This window comes from Hypanus sabinus, chromosome 9 (assembly GCF_030144855.1).
Source record: "Hypanus sabinus isolate sHypSab1 chromosome 9, sHypSab1.hap1, whole genome shotgun sequence".
NCBI classification, from domain to species: Eukaryota; Metazoa; Chordata; class Chondrichthyes; order Myliobatiformes; family Dasyatidae; genus Hypanus; species Hypanus sabinus.
Genome location: NC_082714.1, coordinates 113,550,395 through 113,574,598, shown reverse-complemented (window position 1 = coordinate 113,574,598; position 24,204 = coordinate 113,550,395). Strand labels below are relative to the sequence as shown.

Below are 24,204 nucleotides of genomic sequence, written 5' to 3'. Positions count from 1 at the left end.
CAGTTGAAGTCATCAGGGACACTGGAGGTCTCCAGCTTCCCATATCCTGCAAGTGAAGCATTCATCTATCATGTCTGGCATCCCAACTGTTTTAACTGTCAAATTGTAAAGAAGAAAACAATAAATAAACCAAAAAAAACCTAGCTATCGCTTTTTCCCTTCTCTCACTCAAGCCTGTCCTTGCTGAAGCCATGAAGAGCTAAAGCCTCAAAGCCCCACTCTAACAAACAGACAGACAGACACGACAGACATACTTTATTGATCCCAAGGGAAATTTGGTTTTGTTACAGCCGCACCAACCAAGAATAGTGAAGAAATATAGCAATATAAAACCATAAATAATTAAATAATAATAAGTTAATCATGCTAAGTAGAAATAAGTCCAGGACCAGCCTATTGGCTCAGGGTGTCTGAAACTCTGAGGGAGGAGTTGTAAAGTTTGATGGCCACAGGCAGGAATGACTTCCTATGACACTCAGTGTTGCATCTTGGTGGAATGAGTCTCTGGCTGAATGTACTCCTGTGCCTAACCAGTACATTATGGAGTGGATGGGAGTCATTGTCCAAGATGGCATGCAACTTGGACAGCATCCTGTTTTCAGACACCACCGTCAGAGAGTCCAGTTCCACCCCCACAACATCACTGGCCTTACGAATGAGTTTATTGAATCTTTTGGTGTCTGCTACCCTCAGCCTGCTGCACTAGCACACAACAGCAAACTTGATAGCACTGGCCACCACAGCCTCATAGAACATCCTCAGCAGCGTCCGGCAGATGTTAAAGGATCTCAGTCTCCTCAGGATATGGAGGCGGCTCTGACCTTTCTTGTAGACAGCCTCAGCATTCTTTGACCAGTCCAGTTTATTGTCCATTTGTATCCCCAGGTATTTGTAATCCTCCACCATGTCCACACTGACCCCTTGGATGGAAACAGGGGTCACCGGTGCCTTAGCCCTCCTCAGGTCCACCACCAGCTCCTTAATCTTTTTCACATTAAGCTCCAGATGATTCTGCTCACACCATGTGACAAAGTTTCCCACCATCGCTCTGTACTCAGCCTCATCTCCCTTGCTGATGCATCCAACTATGGCAGAGTCATCAGAAAACTTCTGAAGATGGCAAGACTCTGTGTTGTAGTTGAAGTCCGAGGTGTAGGTGTTGAAGAGAAAGGGAGACAGGACAGTCCCCTGTGGAGCCCCAGTACTGCTGACCACTCTGTCTGACACACAGTGTTGCAAGCGCATGTACTGTGGTCTGCCAGTCAGGTAATCAATAATCCATGACAGTAGGGAAGCATCCACCTGTATCACTGTTTTGCTTCTCACCCAGCAGAGCAGGGTGGATGGTGTTGAATTCACTGGAGAAGTCAAAAAACATGACCCTCACAGTGCTCGCTGGCTTGTCCAGGTGGGCGTAGACACAGTTCAGCAGGTAGATGATGGCATCCTCAACTCCTGGTCGGGGCTGATAGGCAAACTGGAGGGGGTCTAAGTGTGGCCTAGCCATAGGCTGGAGCTGCTCTAGAACAAGTATCTCTAGGGTCTTCATGATGTGGGAGGTCAATGCCACCGGTCTGTAGTCATTGGAACTACTGGGGCGCGGCGTCTTCGGTACAGGGACAAGGCAGGATGTCTTCCACAGCACAGGAACCCTCTGGAGTCTCAGGCTCAGGTTGAAGACATGGTGAAGTACGCCACATAGCTGGGGGGCACAGGCTTTGAGCACCCTGGGGCTGACACCATCCGGGCCTGCAGCCTTGCTTGGGTGGAGACATTTCAGCTGTCTTCTCACCTGTTCAGCTGTGAAGCCCACAGTGGTGGTTTCAGGTGGGGGAGGGGTGTAGTCATGAGAGCAGGGTTTGGGGGCTGTGAGGAGGGGTAGTAGGGGAGAGTAGAGTATGTGTTGGTTGGGGGCCGATAGCAGATGAATCATGTGAGGGATGGGCAGGGGCCACAGTGTCAAATCTATTGAAGAACAGGTTAAGTTCGTTGGCCCTTTCCACACTGCCTTCAGCTCCTCTGTTGCTCGTTTGCCGGAACACAGTGATGGTCCTCATCCCACTACAGACCTCTCTCATGTTGTTCTGCTGGAGTTTCCACTCAAGCTTCCTCCTATACCTGTCTCTAGCCTCCCTGATCTTGGCTTTCATGTCCCTCTGTATTGTCCTTAGCTCCTCCCTATTTCCATCTCTAAATGCCCTCTTTTTAGTGTTCAGGATGTCAACAATGCCCTTTGTTACCCATGGCTTGTTATTTGAATAACAAAGGACAGTTCTTGCCGGAACATTGTAGTCCACACAGAAGTTGATATAACCAGTGATGCACTCAGTGAGCCCATCAATGTCCTCTCCATGTGGTTCACAGAGTGCCTGCCAGTCTGTGGCCTCAAAACAACCCTGGAGTGCCTCATAAGCCTCCCCCGACTATTTCCTCACTGACCTCGAGGTTGCCAGTTTACTCTTCACCAGAGGCACGTAGCAGGGTTTGAGATGCACCAAGTTGTGATCTGACCTTCCCAGTGGGGGGAGGGGAGAGGAGCTGTAAGCATCCTTCACATTAGCGTACATCAAGTCCAGGGTCCTCTCCCCTCTGGTTGTACAGCTCACATACTGCGTGAAGTTGGGCAGTGTCCTAGCCATGGTAACGTGGTTGAAGTCACCCGAGATGGTAATGAGGGCACTCGGGTGCTGGGTTTGTAGTCCGGCTATGACGGTGTGAATGATGTTACATGCTGACGTCGGGTTGGCAGAGGGAGGGATGTACACAACAACCACAATTGCATGTGAGATTTCCCTTGGCAAATAATATGGCCGGAGTCCAACAGCAAAAAGTTAATATCCGGGCTACAAACACGTTCCTTGATCGTAATATGACCAGGATTGCACCATCTGTTGTTAGCCAGAACAGCAAGCCCCCCTCCTTTATGCTTACCGCTCTCAGTGCAATTCCGATCGGCCCGAACGGTCTGGAAGCCCTCTGTGGAAATATTTTGGTCGGGTATGTCCTTGTGGCCAATCCACTTGCCTGTGCCTAATTTTATTTTGCACTTGCTGATAAATCTAATCTCTAATTGGCGGTTGTTCAAATGCCAAAATTCCCGCAAAGCACTGCTTTTTATGGACAATCTCTGACCTAAGTGATTTTCCCCTTCTCTCACTCTCGATCTGTGGTTTACTACTCTTCAAATGCTGAAACTCCTGTGAGCCACTGCTTTTCAATGAACACTGAATTATGACACCTGTACCCCAGTTTCACTTCCAGGCTGATGCAAGATGAGGAGAGGGTCCACAGCTATGGTATACAGAGTGTAGAGGCTGAGAGAGGAGAGAGTAGGCCTCTGGCTGGGAAGTTCTATCCCCAGGGTATCTTTATAACATATGATCAAAGAGCATGGCATGTGGAGGCTGGGAATTCAGCAAGGTGGCCACTGAGATTCACTATTTACTCCAGAGACTGTGCCTTTCCATAATTAATCTGGACCCACCTCCCTGTAAATCAAATATGGCCCCTGACCCCTGGCTCCGATCAAATGGTGGTTGAGGTGGCAGAAGGGGGTGAATTGCAGTACGGCTGTGTTGGCTGACATTGCGTGTTGTAGCTGTTATGAATGCACCACAGCTCTGAGGGGCAGAAGGGGCGGGGGAGCCCCCTCCTTTGTGAGAATTGCAAGAGCATTATTGGGTTGGCTCAAAGGATCCGGGAAATGAGAGAGACCTGGCCATTGTCTCCTGGAGACCACGTTTGTGGATTGGGGACTATACTACGTGCAAGCCCTCGGGCAAAGTGGGCTGGTTGAGAGAGGGATTGCATCATCCCAACCTGATTGACATCTGAGACCCCGTGAGGAAGTATAAAAGAGGATCTGGGGGAACAACCCCTTTCAGACGCACCAGAAGAAACACTAACGATCCCGTAGTAGCGGGAAGCCATTTGAAGGAAGCCACGTGCGTTCGGTTCCCTTTGCCTGGGAGCCGGTGATGGGTACCACAGTAACGATTTTCTTGAACTAACAACGGGGAACCAACTTTCCTGATTCAACGGATTTTGCTTCATAAAAGACCCGGGAAGGTTTCTTTTCTCACAAATCTCTCTCTCTCCAACAAGTGAAAACCCAGCGGTCCCCAAAGGCTGAAGCCTGCAGGAACTGAGTGACTTTTATATTTCCATCGGACAATATATCATCCCCTAGACAAACGATCGAGCTATTTCTTATTGATGATTATTATTATACCCGTGCTTTAGATTGAGTATTGACGACGTATATTATCTGAATGTTTGTATTAATCTTATTTTTGTGCCCCTTTATAAATAAAGACTTTAAAAAATAGTACCATCAGACTTCAACGGACCTCCCTATCATTGCTGGTAAGTGACCCAGTTACAGGGTACACAACATAGCTTATAGTCCTCTGCATGTGATAGATGACAGAGACTTTCAAAAAGAGAGGAATTTATCTCCTTCTTCTAAAGTAGAGCAGAGGCAAATTCAAAGTCAAGTTTACTTTCATATACACGTGTAATGAAAAACTTACTTGTCACAGTATCACAGGCACATAGCATCAAATAATTAGTATTCACAAGAAAAACAATTAAACATAAATTATACAATATTTACAAGGAAGAGCACAATTAGATCCAAAAAATGCTTCTTCTGTGCAAAGTAGTTATCATATTGTCAAACTGTAGTGGTTAGGTTTGTGTTAGTCGGTTCAAGAACTGAATGGTTGAACTGTGGGACTTCAGGCTTCTGTACCTCCTGACTGATGATAAATATAAGAAGAAGGCGTGGCCCAGATGGTGGGAATCTTTGATGATGGACGTTGTCCTCTTGAGGCAGCGCCTCCTGCAGACACTACTGATGGTGGGGAGGGATGTACCCTTGATATATTGGGCAGAGTCCACTACTCTCTGCACTTTATTTTGGAAAACAGCTATGCTTTTGAAAACATAGCTTTTTTCCCAAAGTTTCAAGTATTCTGAGCACCTGCAGTAAATTTAGAATGTTTAGAAATTATAGAATGAAAGAAGAAAAAAAAAATTAGAAATACTCAGCAGGCCAGGCAACAATTCTTTCCGTCTGAATTGATGAGCTTTTCCAGCTTTTTCTGTTTTATTTTGAATTTTCAACATCTGCAGCTTTTTCTTGATGTTCATTTCCTTGATCGTCTGGTTATTGGCAGCCCCACTATTTGAATAGGATTGTTTTACCCTCACCCATTTGTGGGTGGTTTATTGGACTTCTTCAGAACATTGAACAGCACAGCACTGGAGAGGTCATTCAGTGCACAAAGTTGTGCTAAAGTTGACAGCATTTTATACTAAATCTCTTGGACAATGACTCCCATCCACTCCATAATGTACTGGTTAGGCACAGGAGTACATTCAGCCAGAGACTCATTCCACCGAGATGCAACACTAAACGTCATAGGAAGTCATTCCTGCCTGTGACCATCAAACTTTACAACTCCTCCCTCGGAGTGTCAGACATTCTGAGCCAATAGGATGGTCCTGGACTTATTTCCACTTGGCATGATTAACTTATTGTTATTTAATTATTTATGGTTTTATATTGCTATATTGTCTACACTATTCTTGGTTGGTGCGACTGTAACAAAACCCAATTTCCTTCGGGATCAATAAAGTATGTCTGTCTGTCTGTCTTTTTCTGCATCGTTGATATCCTTCCATTCCCCTCATCTATCTAAAAGCCTTTTAAATTCCACCAGGCTATCAGTTTCCACTGCTTCTCTTGGAAACCTATTCCAGGCACCTACATCTCTGTGCGTAAATAAAGACTTGCCCCTGATTCTGCCCTTAAATTAGTGTTTTATATTTCTACCCTGGGCAAAAGATTCTGACTATTTACTTCATCTATGCTTCTCTTAATTTAAAAAACCTCTATCATATCTATTCTCAGCTTCCAACGTTCTAAAGCAAACAACCCAAGTCTGTCTAACCTTTCTTTATAGCTCCTACTCTCTTATCCAGGCAGCATCCTGGTGAACCTCTTCTGCATTCTCTCCACAACCTCCACTTTCTGTGGCAACCAGAGATACACAGTACTTCGTATCGTACACAATACTTTCCAACATGAACTCCAAACCATGCAAACTTGCTGGGATGTGGTAAAATCCTCCCTCAGCCACTTCCTGTACGGTTACTGTGGTGAAACTCAGTGATGGTAAAGCAAACAAGGTCAAAGTCAAAATAACTTTATCATCAAAATATGTACATTTTCTTGCAGGCCTTTACAGGAAAATAAAGAAATACAGAAGAATTTTTGAAAAACTACACCTAAATAAAGACAACCAACCAATGTGCAAAAAAAGACAAAGAGCAAATAAAAAAAAAACACATATTGAGATTTAGTGTCTTCAAAATTGAGCTTGGCTTGTAGATTATGGAATTAGTTCCAAGTTGTGGTGAGTGAAGTTATTTGTGCCAGTTCGGGAACTTGATGGTTGAGGGTTTTTTTGAACCTGGTATTGTGGGAACTAAGGCTCCTGTACCACCTACCCGATGGTTGTAGTGAGAAGAGAGCATGCCCTGAAGACTAGAGATACTTGATGATGGATGCTGCTTTCTTGTAGTAAGTAGCACAAGATCATTTGGACCTCACACATGAAGATCCATAACTGATGGAAATAGTGCCAATGGAATTGAACTCCAATAAGTGTTAGGGCAATGCAAGAAGAATGTAAAAATAGAGCTAAGAGACAGACTGGAAAACAGATTTAGAAGAAAATTAAACAGTTTATGTAAATATGGCAAGCATTTTACTGTACATCGTAGGCCAAAAGTTCATGTTATTAAAAGTTATAAACTTTTTGTAGCAATGCTCAAAACACTGGAAGAACTCAGCAGGTCAGATATCCTCTGTGGAGCGAAATGGACAGTTGATGGCTCAAGACACTTCATCAGGATTGCAAAGCAAAAGGGGAAGTACCAGTATGAAAAGGTGGGGGTAAGGGAGAGGAGGAGGAGCACATGAGTGGTGGATGGATCCCAGTGAAGTGACTGAAAAGCGAGTGAGGGAGGGGAGAGCAGAAATGATGTCAGATGCCAGGGGGTGATTGGTGGAAGTGACAAAGAACCGAAGGAGGTAGAATCTGATTGGAGAAGACAATGAACCATGGAACAAAGGGAAGGAGATGAGGAGAACTGTAGGAAAGAATGTGTGGGTGAGGGGCAGCTGGAGTGGCAGGAGAGGAGAAAGAGGAGTGATGAGGGACAGTGGGATGAGGGAAAAAGAGGGAACAGTGAGGAGTGGTTACCAGGAGTTAAAGAAATCAATGTTTATGTTGTCAAGTTGGAGGCTGCCACGATGGAAACTGAGGTTTTGCTCCTCCAATCTAACTCCACTTGGAGGTAGAGGAGGCCAAGAGCAGACTTGTTGTTTTTGGAATAGGAATTGGAATTAGAATGGCTGGCCACTGGGAGATCCTGGCTTGTACTGCAGAAGGAGTGAAGGTGAATTGTCTGGTGGTGGTGCACCTGTGGAATTCATTGGCACAGATGACTGCAGAGGCTATGTCATTTGGTATACTAAAAGTGGAAGCTGATAGGTTCTTGATTAGTAAGGGTGTCAAAAGTGACAGAAGAAAGTAGGAGAAAGGGCTTGAGAGGGGTAATAGTTCAGTCATAATGGAATGGTGGTGCAGATTCGATGGGCTGAATGGCCTAATAGTGCTGCTATGTCTTATGGTTGAAGTTAACAGGTTGGAGGCTGATGAGGTGGAATTTAGGGTGCTAATGCTGATTTTCAGGATCTTGAACAAGAAATCTGGGCTTGGATACACATCACCATAACATCACTACCAGGCTCAGCTGAGCATCTTCCAAGAGTGCAAACACTGAACAGATCAAATTGCCAACTCAGTCAGAGGCTGCCGGGGACAGTACTGCAATCCTGCCGTAAAGTAAATAGCCCATCCCGCTCCCAGTTTCTCTCTCTCATGCTGTTGCCTCAAAGAAGATGGCAAGTTTCCATAAAAAAAACTCTTCGAGTACAAATCCTTTGGAGCTGCACTTAACAGTTTCATGCTGTATCACAGAAAGGGAGGCTGCTCGCTTGCCAGGAAATGTTAGCAAGGAGACGGGGGGGGGGGGGGGGGGGGAGAGGGTGGGGTTTACTGGTTTAATGAGTGGAAAAGAGGAGCGCCGGTCTGTACAGTGGCATTAATGAGCTGCAGTAGCTCAGACAGAGCTGCACTTCTAAAGAGAGTGTTAGATATTGCAGAATTATCCAGGGCTTTTTACAGCTGTGAGGTGCAAAACAAAAGGCAGCCGTGCTATATGAAAGGGGCTTTGTGTTTAGACAAGCTGCGTGCCTATTTACAATGTGGAAGGGAGAATTTAACACATTTTCCTGACCACGCTAGCACCACAAAACTGAGAGGAGCAGGGGCTCTCGATGACAAGTGCAAATATTTGCCGCAAGATTAATGTATCCTGTGAAAATAGTGGACTTCTGCGTAATAAAGTGCGGGGTCGTGTTAATTCACCTGGATAGGCAAAACCTATCTTGGAAACCTTTGCAGTCTTTAAAGAATCATGAATTCGCCAACACAACTCTTGAGTGAAATGTTCAACTGAAGCTTTATTTCAGCTGGTTCGAGCTTTTGGAATTTCTGAAGACTGATTTATTTTTGCAGACCTCCTCCTCTCCCTCCCCTTTTTATCAGCCTACTTGTCCACTGAAGGAGGCACATTCATGCATCGCTTCTCCCACTGCAAATCACTTTTCTGAGCTCAACAGAACTCTGAATTCATCTCGCGTCACGCTGCATTCTTCAAGCTTGCTACTCCGATGAGACCCGACAGTGTGGCTGAATGCAGGACTTTGATCATTATGAGTGGGGAGTACTGACCCTTACTACAGGCTTGTTCTTCTGAATGCAGACAGTGTGGGCGGACCATACATCCTGAAGCAATGCAGTTGTTCAATGGGATAACAACGATACACTGAGGAAGATGGTAAATGCCTTTCTATTCACCTTCTAAAATAGCTCTAAACTTAGTCTGCATTAAAGGTGCTGGAGCCGCAATAACAGTTCAAAACCTACTTGAAAATCAAAGCAAGATTGTAAGAAGTAATTACGTTAAGAAATGCTATTTGAAATGTTATCTGTGTGTTTGTGTATTAAGTCTAAAGACAAAATGTTTAATCAGTTCTGCATTGATCACAGAGAAATTCTTATTTCTATTCTTTTTGCAAGAAATTAGACATAACTAAAACATGATGGTTTCGGATAGACATTTAAATGAATAATGTTGAGAAGTTTCACGATTAGCAGAAGAGTTGATTGATACTGCTGGTTAACTCAAACAAAGTACTTCACTGTATGTTTCAATGTTCACATGATAAATAAACTTAATCTTGAATTGGAATTGATCAAAGCATCTTTGGGGAAGGGTTGTACATCTTAAATAAATAAAATGTTACATCTAATGAAGTAAAGTATATCAATAACCTCCATGAGATGCTGTATTGCCTGACCACAGGCCAAGTTTACAAACCCACACCCTCCTTCCATTTATGCGATAAAATCTAAACCTTTATTTTGATTTTTCTTGACTTCAAAAGTTGTGACGTTCCTAGTGTCTGAAATATTAACAGTGGGGATTCAGGCCCTCAATTATATTGTTACTATTAACATACAAGTCCTTCCGTAAGATGCAGAAGGTGCAGCCCCATAACCTTGCTTGGTCTCCACTACTAAGCTAGAGGGAATTGTGGATTCTGTACCCATGAGCAGAACTACAACGGGGAATGCTGACCGGTAGGCATCAGAAGTTGTAAAAGCCTAAAAGTTCTATTTCATTCTGCTGTTTTTCTTTTCTGGAGAAAAATACACCATTGACCGCCTCCAGGTTGCTTCACTTTGTACGGGCAGCGTAGGCTAGCTACACCAGCACCAACATGATTTTTATATTGGGTGAATGTGTGCTGACTTCATTCCCTGCGCATCTCATTGCAGGGAAACCTGGAGCTCACTGTCCAGGGAATATGCACCTGCCAGAAATAACAGCTCTTTACACTTTGCTGCCGAGTCTCCGATACCTTCAGAACTTTTTCAGTACCAGCCCATAACTGCCAGCCCTCTCCACGTGGAAAGCCACCCTCTGGGCTTCCAGTCTGTGGATTCTTTATAATGGGATCTCCTTGCAATACTCCCCTGACAGCCTGCTCCCTCCACCTCTCCCTCATTGCCATAGTCCACCCTATTCTGACGTCATTATCTCATTGGCAGCAGTCTACCTCAGCTAATGCTTTAAATAAGAAAAAGAAAACCACCACCATCTTTGTATTCCAAGCTGCTCTCTTCCCCTTTCTCAACTTACTTCCTTCTTCCTCCACTTTCTCCTTTCTCTTTATACCTCTTCCTTATCTTCACTCTCTCACCCTCTGTTTCCTTCTTTGTGTCCCCCCTTCACCCTCTCTCCCTCAGCTTTCGTTCTCTCACTATTTCTCACACCCTTTCATTTCCCTCTCCCTCCCTCTTCTTGTCCTAAACCTCTCCCTCACCAACTGTCCTCTCCCTCTCTCATTCTTTCTCAGCCAATCTCTCCACCTCTGTCGAACTACCTCTTTCACCCTCTTTATCTCCTCTCCCCTCTCTCTCCATTGCCTAGTTCCCAAATTCCTCAATCCTGCTTTGCAGGAGTTTCAAATTCTCTCTTGTCCATTGCACCCCTGCCTCCACACAACCATCCAAGGACCTTTGTTTCTTCTGATCTAATACTCCCCCCATCCCTCATGGCTCCACCCTTCACAACATACACAACTTCACCACAGTTCCTAGCAATGTCCTCGACTCCTCCTAATACCAGGCCACCTCCCTTATTTATTTATTTATTTGTTTGTTTGTTTGTTTGTTTGTTTGTTTGTTTATTTATTTATTTGATACTGCATGGAGTAGGCCCCAAGCCTTCGACCCACGTCACCCTACAACCACCTGATTTAATCCTAGCCTAAGGAGCAATTAACCTACCAACCGATATGTCTTTGGACTGTGAGAGGAAAACCACATGGTCACGGAGAGAACATACAAACTCCTGACAGGCAGTGGCAGGAATTGAACCCATGTTGTCCGAACTGTAAAGCGTTGTGCTAACCATTATGCTACCATGCCGCCCCTTCCTCCAGAAGATCCTCCCCCTGGCTTCCCTGCAAACTTTCTGAACTGCAATCATAACATCCCCATTCCTTTCATAACTAGAGCGATCCACACAAAATGCTGGAGGAAATCAGCAGATCAGAGCGGCATCTACCGAGAGGAATAGGCAGTCTATATTATGGGCCAAGACACTTCATCAGTGCTGGAACATCGACTGTCTATTCCCTTCCACAGATACTGCATGACCTGCTGAGTTCCTCCAACACTTTGCGGGAGCTGCTCTGTATTCCCAGCATCTGCAGAATCTCTTGTGTTTATGCTTTCATAATAGATCTGATTCCTGCCTTTCACCTACTATCTGATGGCTCTAGTTTTCTCCCAGCAATCTACATTACGATAAACACCCAACTGCGCCCAACCAGAATCTCAACAATAACGCTCCACAGTATGGATAGCTGGTACGGCCCCTTAATAGATTCAGGAACATCCTGCTAATTGCCTACCATGTATGGTGCCAGGATTTCAGTGTATAAAGAGCACCTGAATGGAGGTTCAGGGCTCAAGCATAAGCTCAACTAGAGATATTGTCGTGTCTTGTTTACTGCTCAGTTCTCTTTGCAGTTTCATACCGTGTCTCAATCCTTGCCTCGAATACTCCAGCATTCGGGTCCCAACCATCCTCGTCAAGGTCTCTCGTCACAGTACAATTGAGCCGACATAGATCCAGCAGGGTATCAGAGTCGCTTGGGCCGCTGTGACCAGCCACAGCGAGAGGATTTCCAGACCGAGGCTGGAGCTACGTGACCTCCATTTGCTGTTCATCAACTTTTGCAAGGAGGAAGCCAGAATTGTTCAGGAGAGCCTGTCGGTTGTTCTGCGGAGCCAGCATATCTTCCAACCCCAGAGACATTCAACAATGAACCAGGTTTTTGCCGCCACTTTCTCACTCAATGTTCATTGGTATTTGAACTTCAGCCATCCTGGTTCCCTTTGGAGCGTGAAAAGGTGGCCTTTATTATCTGTCTTCTGCCTGAGCCAACGTGCTTTGGGAACAAAGGTCAGAGGTTTGTTTGGATTGGAGGAATTTATGGCTATCATGGGGAAGGTGTTTCATCACCCTGCCAGAGCCAGCCGAGCCTTGGACCGTCTGATGACCATCTAGTTGATAGGGCCAATGGTCAGCAGTCGACTACACTGCCGAGTTTCGGACCTTGGCCCAAAAGAGTGGCTCGAATGGGGAAGCCTTGGTCACTTTATACCACCACAGACCACTTGTCTTGGGAGATCCAGCAGAAGACTTGGAGGTTCTGATTGGCCAGTCCATTCGTTTCAATAATGGTCTGGCAGAGCGAAAGTGGGACTACTTCAGGAGGTCAAAGAGGGCTAGCCCAACTGAGCCTGACAACGCGTTGGAGTTCCACTCCCTGACCTGGAACCATGACCAGCCCATCTTCTGCTCAAGATCTTGTCGTTGCCCATGTAAGTCAGCTGCACTGGATTCTCAGCCAATGAGAGGTCCTGGTGTCAGAGTTGTGGGCGCTGCTGTTACTGCGGGCCAAATGTGCGAGGCTGAAACCATCAGGAAACTACTAAGACCATCCGGTATCCGGAGGACTGTGATGATAGCAGCCGCTGTTCCCAATCCCACGGATTCTGGTTTCACGCTGACGGTGAAGATCTCTTGGGGTCAGAACAGGAAGCAGGCGAAGGCTTTTATGGGCTCTGGGACAGCAGGTAATTTTCTGGACTTAGGAACTGTCCGTCAGCTCGACATACCGCTGCGCGAGTTGAGCCAGGCCCTGCCTGTAACTGTCTTGGACAGCTGTCTGCTAGGTTCCAGGCAGATCCAGTAACAGACTGTGGTCGTGCAGATGAGGATAGAGGATCATGTCGGAGATGTTAGTTTCTACATCATTGACTCACCACTCATACCTCTGATCCTTGGGTACCCATGGCTATCCCAGCACAACCCACCTTTGGACTGGAGAGAGGGCAGAGTGATTGCTGGTCCAGTCATTGTGAGAGGGTATGCTTGCAGTGTGGTGTTCTGACCCCCAGACACTCCTGACATCAATGATCAACAAGGAGGTGGTCTTCAGTACAAACTAACCTGAAGCCTTCTGGAGATCTAGTCTTGCCCACAAGGACAGATAAGCCGGTCCCGGCCAATGGGACTGTGTGAGTCCCAATCCTGTATAGCTGGAGGCACGCTGGAACTAGAGAGAGATCTCAGGAGAAAACCAAGGAAGTGCCAGAGCCAACTGGAACACTTCACTCAGCCTAAGGGATCCAGCTGCCTGATCCCGACTACAGGAGAAACTCCTAAGCTCAGACTCTTGGAGCCTATTTCTGGGAGCACAAGGACTATTGGTTACATGTCATTGCTGACACCTGAGGACATGGACGAGGATTTAGACTCTTATTTGGCCGTTGTTTCAATAAAAGAGTCTAGCAAATCTAGGTAAGAGACTTTGAGATCTATTGAAACACCCCTGCCACCTAAAAAGCCCCAGGTGTTGTCCTCAAAGGAAAGTCCAGAAGAAATTGCAGTACAGGTGGTGCCCGGTTTTCGAATGTTCGCTTTATGACAGCTCACTGTTACAAAGGACCTACATTAGTACCTGTTTTCGCTAACCAAAGAGGATTTTCACTTTTACGGGAAAAGACGCCCGTTTTATACGTGTTTACCCTGAAAAGAGTACCATGACTGTGAAGCCTTGTGCGGGTGGCTGTGTGCATGTGCCTGTATGTGCATACGCATGTACGTAGGTATGTGTGTACGTGCGTAGGCGTGTATGTGCCAATTTTTTTTTCTCCAAATCGATTTTGGCTTGCTGTCTTCCCAATTTTGATAAGTGAAACTACACCCTAAATACAATATTTCTACTTTATATAGGCTGTATATTTATCATACCATTTCTGCTTTTACTGTATTTCATATTATTTTAGGTTTTATATGTTATTTGGTATGATTTGGTAGGTTATTTTTTGGGGCTAATTGATAATGGTAATTGCTTCTTTGCTTTATGACATTTCGGCTTACAAACAGTTTTCATAGGAATGTTCTACCTTCGGATTGCAGGGGAAACCTGTACTCAAACCAGCTGAGATCCCTTCCGTCTACAAGGACATGGAAGAGGTCTTCAGCAATGGAAAGGCCTTGACTCTTCCACCACACCGACCCTATGACCATACTATAGACCTACTACCTGATACCTGCCCTCTTCTGGGTCGATTACATGCACTCTCAGGCACAGCGAGAAGTGGAATGGAAGAGAATGTAAAGGAGGCACTTGCCATGGGTTTCATTTGGCCCTACAGAACCTATGACCATGGATTGACTATGGAGGGTTAAACCACATAATGGTTAAGATTCATTGTCCCCTTCCACTCATGAATACTGTCTTTGAGATTTTACAAGGGCAAGAATACTCATAGATCTAGACTTGCAGAGTGAATACCATCTGGTCGGCATAAAGAAGGGTGATGAACAGAAAACCACATTCAAAACCCTGACAGGGCACAATAAGTATCTGGTTATGCAAATGCTCCAGCAGTGTGTCAGGCCTTATAATCAACGTTCTTTGGGATACTCTCCATAAATAATACGCCTTTGTCTACTTGGATGGTATCCCAGACTTCTCTAAGTCCATTGAGGAGCATGTTTCTCACATGAAGGACATTTTAAAGATTCTTCTAAATCATGGACTTTAGGTTAAGCTGGAGAAGTCTGAATTTCCCATGACAACCATTTCATTTTTGGGGTTCATCATCTTCAATAGCAATCTCAAGATGGACCCTACCAAGACGCAGACAGTCAGAGAGTGGCCACAATCATCCAGTGTCAAACAAGTCCAATGATTCCTGGGAGTTGCTAACTTTTACTGGAAGTTCATCAGGAACTTCAGCTCAATGTAGCTCCACTGATGGCGCTAACTAAGAAATCCACAGGCCCTTTTGTCTGGACTGCCGAAGTGGAGGCTGCTTTTGCAGAGCTCAACCAACGATTCATATCAGCTCCCATCTGGTTTCACTAATCCAGACCTTCCCTTCATCATGAAGGTGGATACCTCAGACATTGGAGTGAGGGCAATGCTGTCTCAACAGGCAACCTTCGGACAGTAAATGCTACTTGTGTGTGTTTTTCTCCAGGCGGTTTTCCCCGGCAGAGAGAAACTATGACATTGGGAATTGGGAGTTACTCATGGTTAAGCTGGCCTGGAGGAATGGCGTCTCTGGTTTGAGGAGGCTGGATTCCCAACAGACTAGATGGTCTCTTTTCTTTAACCATCTTAAATTTGTCCTGACTTATAGATTGGGGTCAAAGAACCAGAAACTCAATGCCTTATCTCATCAGTTCAACGAACCCTAAAGAGGGGAGCAGCCTACCATTATTTTGCTTCAGGTTAGGGTGATAATGCCAGTCCATTGGGGAATTGACAAACTTGTTCGCCAGGCCCAATTGCAAGGGAAGGTTCATGAGAATGGTGCCTGGTGTCTCAGGTTCTATCAGGCCACATGTACTCCAATAGGGTGTATTCATCAAGAATGGCCACCCTCCTGGATATTGCCAGAGCCCTTGAGTTCATCAGGAGGAGGTACTGGTGGTCTGGAATGGTGAAAGTGGTTCGGCAATTCGTGCAGGCATGTGAAGTGTGCGCTTGGAACAAGGAGCCCCGTACCCATCTTCAAGGATTCTTTCATCCTCTACTGGTTCAAGACAGACTATGAGCACACACCTCCATAGACTTTATCACGGGTCTTCCGCCATCCAAGGGGAAGACCGTCATTATGTAATTGTCCGGCAATTTTTGAAGGCCTACAATTCAGTGCCTTGGACAGGATACCAGCTGCAGACAAGATTGTCTTGGACCAGGCCTTCAGGATCCATGTATTCCCAATGGACTCTGTCTCATCATATCTACTGTTCTGATTCCTATTTCACCCCATACTCCAGGAATCTTCTGCATCAGAATCTTCCCCTAACCCTGGTTGGTTCCAGTACCAGTAACCAAGCATACCCAGTGACATGCTCTTTCCATTTCCACCCCCATCACCCCTTGCTATACCCGGTACCAGCTACTCCATTTACACGGTGTGCTCTAGTGATTGGGGCTGTGGCTCAGGATATTCCAAACCTGGTCTCAGTGAGGTAGAACCAGGTTGCACTTTGAGCCTCTAGTGTTTGAAATACAACCTTAGCTCTTTTTGGATTGAATGAGCAGGAGGCTTGATTCCTCTCCACTATCAAGGATATCTTCAAGAGGCAGTGTTTCAAGAAAACAGCATCTAGCACTAAGGGCCCTCAGCATCTAAGACGTGCCCTCTTCACATTACTATCATCAGGGTGGTTATACAGGAGCTCAAAGGCCCACACTCAATGATTCAGAAACAGTTTCTTTGCCTATAAGATCAGACTTCTGAATGGCCCATGGATCCATAAACACTATCTCATTATTCCTTTTTAGACCATAAGACAAAAGAGTAAAATTAGGTCATTTGGCCCATCAAGTCTGCTCTGCCATTCTATCGTGGCTGATATATTATCCCTCTTAACCCCACTCTCCTGCCTTCTCCTCATAACCTTTGACGTCCTTACAAATTAAGACTCAATGGGCTGAATGGTATAACTCTGCTCCTATATCTTATGGTTATCTGGAAATTCCACATCAATATGAGTGGGGTTCTTCTAATCTTCAGGCACAGAGACCCCTGTTGTGTGATATTTCAGCCCAATGCCAACATGGAATTTGAGAGCAGATTTGTATCATAGTCAAAGGTAGACATTTCTCGCACAGATTACTCCTGTACCACTGATGAACTATTTGTATTTTTGAACTGAGTGTAATTTTTGCAGCAGAAACTGTCATCACCACTGTGCAGTATCCAACAGGACTTCTCAAAAGTAATCAGAATCAAATTTATTATCGCTGACTTATATGACAATACAGTGCAAAGACATAAAATTTCTATAAATTACAGTCTTAAATAAATAGTGCAAAAATAGGAATAATAAGGTAATGTTTATAGGTTCATATACCGCTCAGAGGAAATCTGATGGCAGAGGGAAGAAGCTGCTCCTGAATTGTTGATTATGTGCCTTCAGGCTCCTGTACATTCTCGCTGAAGATAGTAATGAGAAGAGGACATGTCCTAGATGGTGAGGATCCTTAGTACTTCTTCAGGCACTGCCTCTTGAAGATGCCCACAGTAATGGGGAGTATTGTGTCTGTTATGGAGCTGGCTGAGTCAACCACACTCTGCAGCCTCTTGCAGTCCTGTGTATTGAACCCTTCATACCAGGTGCTGATGCAACCAGCCAGAAAGGCTCTCTACAGTAAATCTATAGAAATTTGCTCAAGTCTTCGGTGCCATATCAAATCTCCTCAGGTTCCTAATGAAAAAGAATTACTCATGTGCCTTCTCCGTGATTACATGAATGTGTTGGGCCAGCTGCTTGAAAGGTATAGTTGCTCAGAAGTGGTTTCCATTTATATCTTGAATGAAAACAATTCATATGTTCTTCAACAAACTGAAAAAAAGAACTAGTAAAGCATCAGTATGGTGTAAGGATTTAGTGTTTATTTACCTGGGTTCAAAACTCAGAGCTTATCATGCCAGTTTGTGAATACTGAGACTTGTTTATAGTAATAAACATTTCTTTGAAAGTTCAGGCAGTATCATTGTAAGTGACCCTGTGCAGCCAGATTCAGATTCAGAATATGAATCTGAATCTGATTGTCAGGAATGAAGTCTAGCTTATGCTTGACAATTCCCATATCAACGTGCTGATTCTGGACTGTCAGACTCTATCTCTGGACTGCTAGATCTGGACTAACAGTAGTATCAAGGAAAAGCTTCATGAGCTGTCGAGGGTGAATTTTTTATGACAACAAGGCTTCATCAACCAATGTTCTCATGTTTTGCACATCCATTTCCCCAGAATTAACATAATCAAATGTACTGGCATCTCCATATTAAAGAAGAACTGGAATTAGAATTGGAATTGGTTATTGTCACTGTGAGACACAGTGAAACACTCGTCTTACATACTGTTCATTCTGATTAATTTATTGTACAGTGCATTGAGGTAAAACAAAGTAAAGCAATAACAATGTAGAATAAAATGTAACAGACACAGAGAAAGTGCAGTGCAGGTAAACAATAAAGTGCAAGGCCATAACAAAGTAGAAGGAACTTGCAGAAGACAAAAGAATTGATAATTGACTTCAGGACAACAAGAGATCCCAAACAAGCTCCACGATTCATAAATGGTGAGAGGGTGGAAAGGGTCTCCAGTTTCAGGCTTTTGCGGGTGAACGTCACCGAGGAGCTGTCTTGGTCTGTCAACACAATCTTGCTAGTAGGGAAGGCACAACAGTGACTATACTACCTGAAGGGCTTAGGGAGAGGTAATCTGCCCCAACAATTGCTGGCTAATTTTTAACGATGTGCGATAGAAACTATACTGATATATAGAATGATAGTGTGGTACTCTAGCTGCAGCAAAACAGATCACAAAGCACACCAACAGGTGATTAGGATGGTTCAGCACATCACTGGGAATCAACTACCGGACTGGAGACAATCTACAACTCTCAATGCCTATGGCACACTCGTAACATCATTAAAGACCCATCCGCTATCTGTTCAATCTCCTGCCATCTGGTAGAAGATACAGAAACATTTCAGCCAAGACAATAAGACTGAAAAACAACTTCTTCCCAAGGGCTGATGTGCAGCTGAATAATGCTACACCCTGGCTTGCCAATGGCCTTTGAGTGTGATGGACTATCAAAGTCACTTACTGCATGTAAATAGAGGTTTTTTTCAATTTAGCCATACCACGGGCATTGTAAATTTGCGTAAACTGGAGCAGAACTGCAATCTCATTGGCTTCTGCAATGAAAATAAAGTTATATTCTACTACCTAGGACAGAAGGAGGAAGAAAAATATAGAAAATCTTGTACCTCCTTCCTGATGGCAGCAACGAGAAGAGAGCATGACCTGGATGGTGGGGATCCTTGATGATGGAGGCTGCTTTCATTGTGGCAGAACTCCTTGTAGATGTGCCCATTGGTGGGAAGGATTTTCCTGGGATAACCTTTCCTCATTTTTGGAGTATGGAAAAGAGATAACTGTTACCAAATAATGTTCAATTTAATTATTTATGGATTTTTTTTACAGGAGTGCAAGAACACTTAATTGAACTGTTACCTCTTGGTTTCTAAGGATATTTTGTTTGGGTTGATATAACAGTATGGTGACATTCATCTCCTGTTACTTGCAAATCACTACTGGTTATATTCAGAAATACCGGTAGGAGTTGTAAACCATTACATTAAAGAGAAAACATTCAGCCATGTCTGCCAGTTTTGACAACAGTCATTTCTGAGCTTTGCTTTCTGTAAAGAAACTGGACAACATGTTAGCATGCTGATGTTAAATAGGGGACTGGCGTCAGGAAGGGTTAAGCTTCTCTTGTGCAAAATATACAGGTACTTGCAGTTACCTTCTAAACAATTGAAGCTTGTCCTGTTTAACTTAGTGGGATGCATGCTGTACTTTGGGTGGGCTTTAAACAAAAAGAGCTTAAAACAATTGACTGGTTTGTATCCACTGCTACACCCTGCACTGATTATATTCTATCTTTTTCTTTCATCTGTCTGCTTTATTCTTTGTTAATCTGAGTTCCAAAGCAGAAGGATAGTCCTGGAACAAGCATGCATGATCATGTTTGCTGATAATTTTTGGTCCACTATCTCTTGTTGAGAACAAAAATTCATTCAGGAACTCAGTTACTTTTTTGCTCACGCTCAGCGCTTCTTCTGCAGTATTCATTTGATTTGTACAAAGAAAATCTTTGCCCAGTCCAGATGAGTCACTTCTGCAAAATGACCACTGTCTCACTTATAGTATGTCACACAATTTGCAAAGATGTTGTTTGTCATCTGGAGACAAAAAGATCCTAGTTTGTAAACAATTGGTTCCAGTCCTTTCCATAATGTCTAGCACAGTGTTTCAAAGTTCAAAGTAATTTTATTATCAAAATACATATACTTTCATTTTCTTTCCGGCATTCACAGTAGAACAAAAAATACAATAGAATCAGCGAAGAACTACAAAGACAAAGACTGACAAACAACCAATGTGCACAAGAAGACAAATAGTGCAAATACAATAAATAAATCAATCCTGAGAACACGAGTTGTAGCGTACATGAGAGTGAGTCCATAAATTGCGGAGTCAGTTTAGAGTTGTAGGGTGTGAAGTTATCCATGCTGGATCAGGGTCCTCATAGATGAAGGGTAATAACTGTTCCTGAATCTGGTGGTGTGGAACCTAAGGAACAGATACCCTTCAACCATCAGGCTCCTGAACCAGTGTGGATAGCTTCACTCACCTCATCTCTAAATTTACAGACCAATGTGAGATCTGTAATCCATTTAGGGAGAATTAAATTCCTCAGTCCCTTATCAAAAGAATACAATTTCTATTCCATCTATAGAGAGCCAATAGTGTTCATTCTGCAGGGGAAGGAAGTGCCAGTGACCTCCTTGTCATGAACCTTGCTATCCCTGTTGTCTTCAATAATGTCTTCTGCATCACTGATTTATCTACGGTTTGGTTGGCTGGGCCTGAACATCAATCAATAAGTTCAATTACATCTAGTAGAGAGCAATTTGTTTTTTCAGACCAGAGCAGATTTGCCCCAGGTTATGAATACCCGACTTATGGGTAGCACGTGTTTGCAATCAATTAGTCAGCTGCTGTGGGGCGGTGGCCACCTTCTGCTGCCTGGTAAATTGTTCTGTGGCTGCATTTCCAATATCGTGGTTGTTCGGGCTATGAGCAGCTCTGTTGTAACTGTGTCAGAATCTGGGTTTTTTTCTATTGTGAAATATGTTGTTTGTGACAGCTGCATAGGGTAAAAACATGCAAATTAATACTGTATAAGTTATAATTAAAAAACAAACAAGTCAATGAAGCAGAATAAGGATAATAAGGTAGTGTTCATGGGTTTCTGTTCAGGAATCTGATGGTGGAGGGAAGAAGCTGTTCCTGAATCATTGACTGGCTCCTTTACATGTTCCCTTATGTCCTGATGAGAAGAGGGATGGTGAGGATCCTTAGTGCTAAGTTCAGGCACTGCCTCTTGAAGATGTTGTTGATGATGAGGAGGATTGCGCTCGTGATGGAGCTGGCAGAGTCTACAACCCTCTGCAGCTTCTGGTAATCCTACACATTGGAACCTCCATTCCAGGTGGTGACTCAACCAGCCAGACAGGCCTTCCACAGTACATCTGTAGAAACTTATAGGAATCTTTGGTGGCCTACCAAATCTTCTCAAATTCCTAACAAAGTAGAGTTACTGCCATGCCTTCTTCATGAACAACGTTCAGTAAGAAACAGAGATGAAGTTATGAAGATAGAACATAGAATACAGAACACAGGAACAGGCCCTTCAGCTTACAACATTGAGCTCATTCAATCAAATTAGCCAACTAACCCCTTCTGCCTGCACAACGTCCATATGCTTCAATTCCCCTCACATTCATGTGCCTATCTAAACATTTCGTAGAAGTTTCTAATGTGGCTGCCTTTACTATGACCACAGGTAGGACATTCCTGTGTAGGAAACTTACCCCTCACATCTCCTTTGAACTTACTCCCTCTCATCTTAAATGAGAAAATATCAGAAGAGCAAGCAAAGATCAAGGCATAATGAGGAATAAAGATCATGGACCATTCTGAAATCTGAGGGCAGAGGGAAGAGGCTGTTCCTGAATTGTTGAATGTGTTAGTAATGCCTCCCCAATGGTAGTAATGATGAGTGGAGTTAGATTCAGCCTAGCATCTTAGATTTTGTGGCAGTAGTGATGTTGAAGCTTTTGCTGTGTGCAGTCAATGAACTGAAATTGCTGTCAGGTTAAGCTGTGATCAGTGATTGGCAGCATTGTTTGCAGACACCAGGACAACTTTGGAGGAAATTACCTGCATTGATGTGGAAATAAGGTGCTTATCAACTTACCTCATAAAAAGACCGCAGTGCAGCACAATATTGTAACAAGGAGCTGCTGCCTCAATGCACCAGTGACCCTGATTCAGGTTTGACCTTGGACACTACCTGTGTGGAGTTTTCTTTTTTCGCCTGTGGGTTTCGTCCAGATGCCTTGGATTTCTCCCACATCCCAAAGACATGTGGTTTGGGAAGTTAGTTGGCTGCTGTATAGTGCTGCTTGTACCATGAATGGCTGTTGGAATTTGTGGTGGGGTCAGCCAAGAATGTAGGGCGAATAAACAAATTAATGTAGGGCTAGTATAACTTGGTGGTAGATGGTTGCCATGGACACAGTAGGCAGAGGGCCTATTCATGAGCTGTATCCCTCTATATATGACTACAATATTTTTGAACTTCGTTGCATGAGGTCTAAGTGATTGTGATGAACACAATCATAAGTACTTCCTTTCAATATCATAGACCCTAACTAATACTTCATAGATGTGTTTGCAATTTGGTTGCAAATATTTGAAAACAACTATTTTTTTAAAAACATTTGGTTATTTCAATTTCCATCTTAATCATAGATGTACATATTTTCCAATTGTTTAGCAGCCGAAAGTATTTGAAAGGTTAATTAAAGGTTGCATTTTTTTCCTTCCTGGCTTTGCTGTTTATGAGAATCCTTTCAAATCATAGGTTACTTAGCCAGCTGAATGACATCACAGCCACAGAGGTTGCTAAATCATTTGACAGATCTTTCTTGGAATTTGTTTCAACTTTCATTGCTTGCCTTTGCTCTGTTTTTTCACTTTTCAGTGACATTTCAGATGATTATCCTAACACTGTTCACATGATAGACTGTAGCAACTCCTTCTCCAAGTTGATTTCTGGTGACCCAGTCATCACACTTGAACTCAACCAAAACTCCGCTACATCAAAGCGTAGTCTGCAGTCACATCCCCCCCGTGTCTTCTAAGTTGCATTGTCTCCCAGCCAAGTATTTTTTCCCTTTGTAACCTCTTCCAGCATCGCAAGTCATTGAGATTCCCTTCCATCCCCCGGTTCCCACTTTGTGCCCTGTACATTATTCCTTTTAATATTGGCAGACTTACCTTCACCTCCTTTAGAATCAGAATCAAGCTTATTATCACTCGCATACTGTATGTCATGAAATTGGTTGTTTTGCAGAAGCAGTACAGTGCACTTCAAAAATTAGCACACTATAGGTAACAAAAGTAAATAAATAGTACAACGGACAAATAACAAATACCTCCCTTAAAATTTCAGCTGTGGTCAAAACTTTGCTCGCATGCGCTAACTTCTAATCTATTTGGTGTCAACATTTTTTTGCTGGTTCTATGACATATCTTGGGAAATGATGGATCCTGATGCTTTTGTGATCCAAAGGTTCATTGGAAATCAAGAATGATGCATAAAATAACAACTGTGGTCAAAACTTTGCTCACTTGTCCTAACTTCTAAAGTGTTCTTATGACCATTTTATTAAATGATCCAAGAATGAAGAAAGAACAAAGAAGTAAGAGCCAGAGACAAAGGGAAAAAAACAGTGTGGTCACCTCAAACAAATAGCAATTCTACAACATAATCCAACAGAAGGCTTACTGAGAGAAGAATGCTACATAAGGTCAAGGAGTTGTTCTTGTTAGTTTTTTCATTCTCCTAAGGAAACATAGAAGTAATCCCTATATCATATTCACATTTCCATTCTGAACAATGACTTTTACTTCAAGGCCGTCACAAGATTTTTCAGGAACTCCTTTGTGAAGAGCTCTTGAATACACTGCATATATTTTGTTTAACTTCCCTACATCAAGCCTGCATTACTGTACATCAGGAGAAATGGCAAGATATAATGGTTGGGTCAGAGGAGGAATGGTGCAAAAGGGCTCTGGGATCAAGCTGTGTTGTCATTGAGATGGAAGTCATTCAGTGCTGGCATTTTAGTTCACAGCAGCAAGCGATTTCAATGGTAAAAGGAAAAAAACTATAAAAGAGGAATGAAGAATGGGATTCAATGACCCACTGGGTTTGTGAATCAGACTGGAGTTCGAGGCTTA

At 43.7% G+C, this 24,204-nt stretch overlaps 1 protein-coding gene across 4 annotated transcripts in view; it reads left to right on the top strand.

Annotated features, from left to right (window-relative positions):
- Positions 1 to 8,201: 8,201 nt before the first annotated feature.
- Positions 8,202 to 24,204, top strand: part of LOC132399738 (pleckstrin homology domain-containing family G member 4B-like) — a 223,190-nt gene continuing 207,187 nt past the window's right edge. For all 4 annotated transcript variants that reach the window (XR_009514053.1, XM_059980440.1, XM_059980439.1 and 1 more), the window contains exon 1: positions 8,202 to 8,976. Coding sequence is in view for 3 of the 4 variants with exons in the window: in XM_059980440.1 (XP_059836423.1) it covers positions 8,974 to 8,976 (3 nt within the window). In the remaining variant the exon portion in view is untranslated. The remainder of the gene's footprint in view (positions 8,977 to 24,204) is intronic.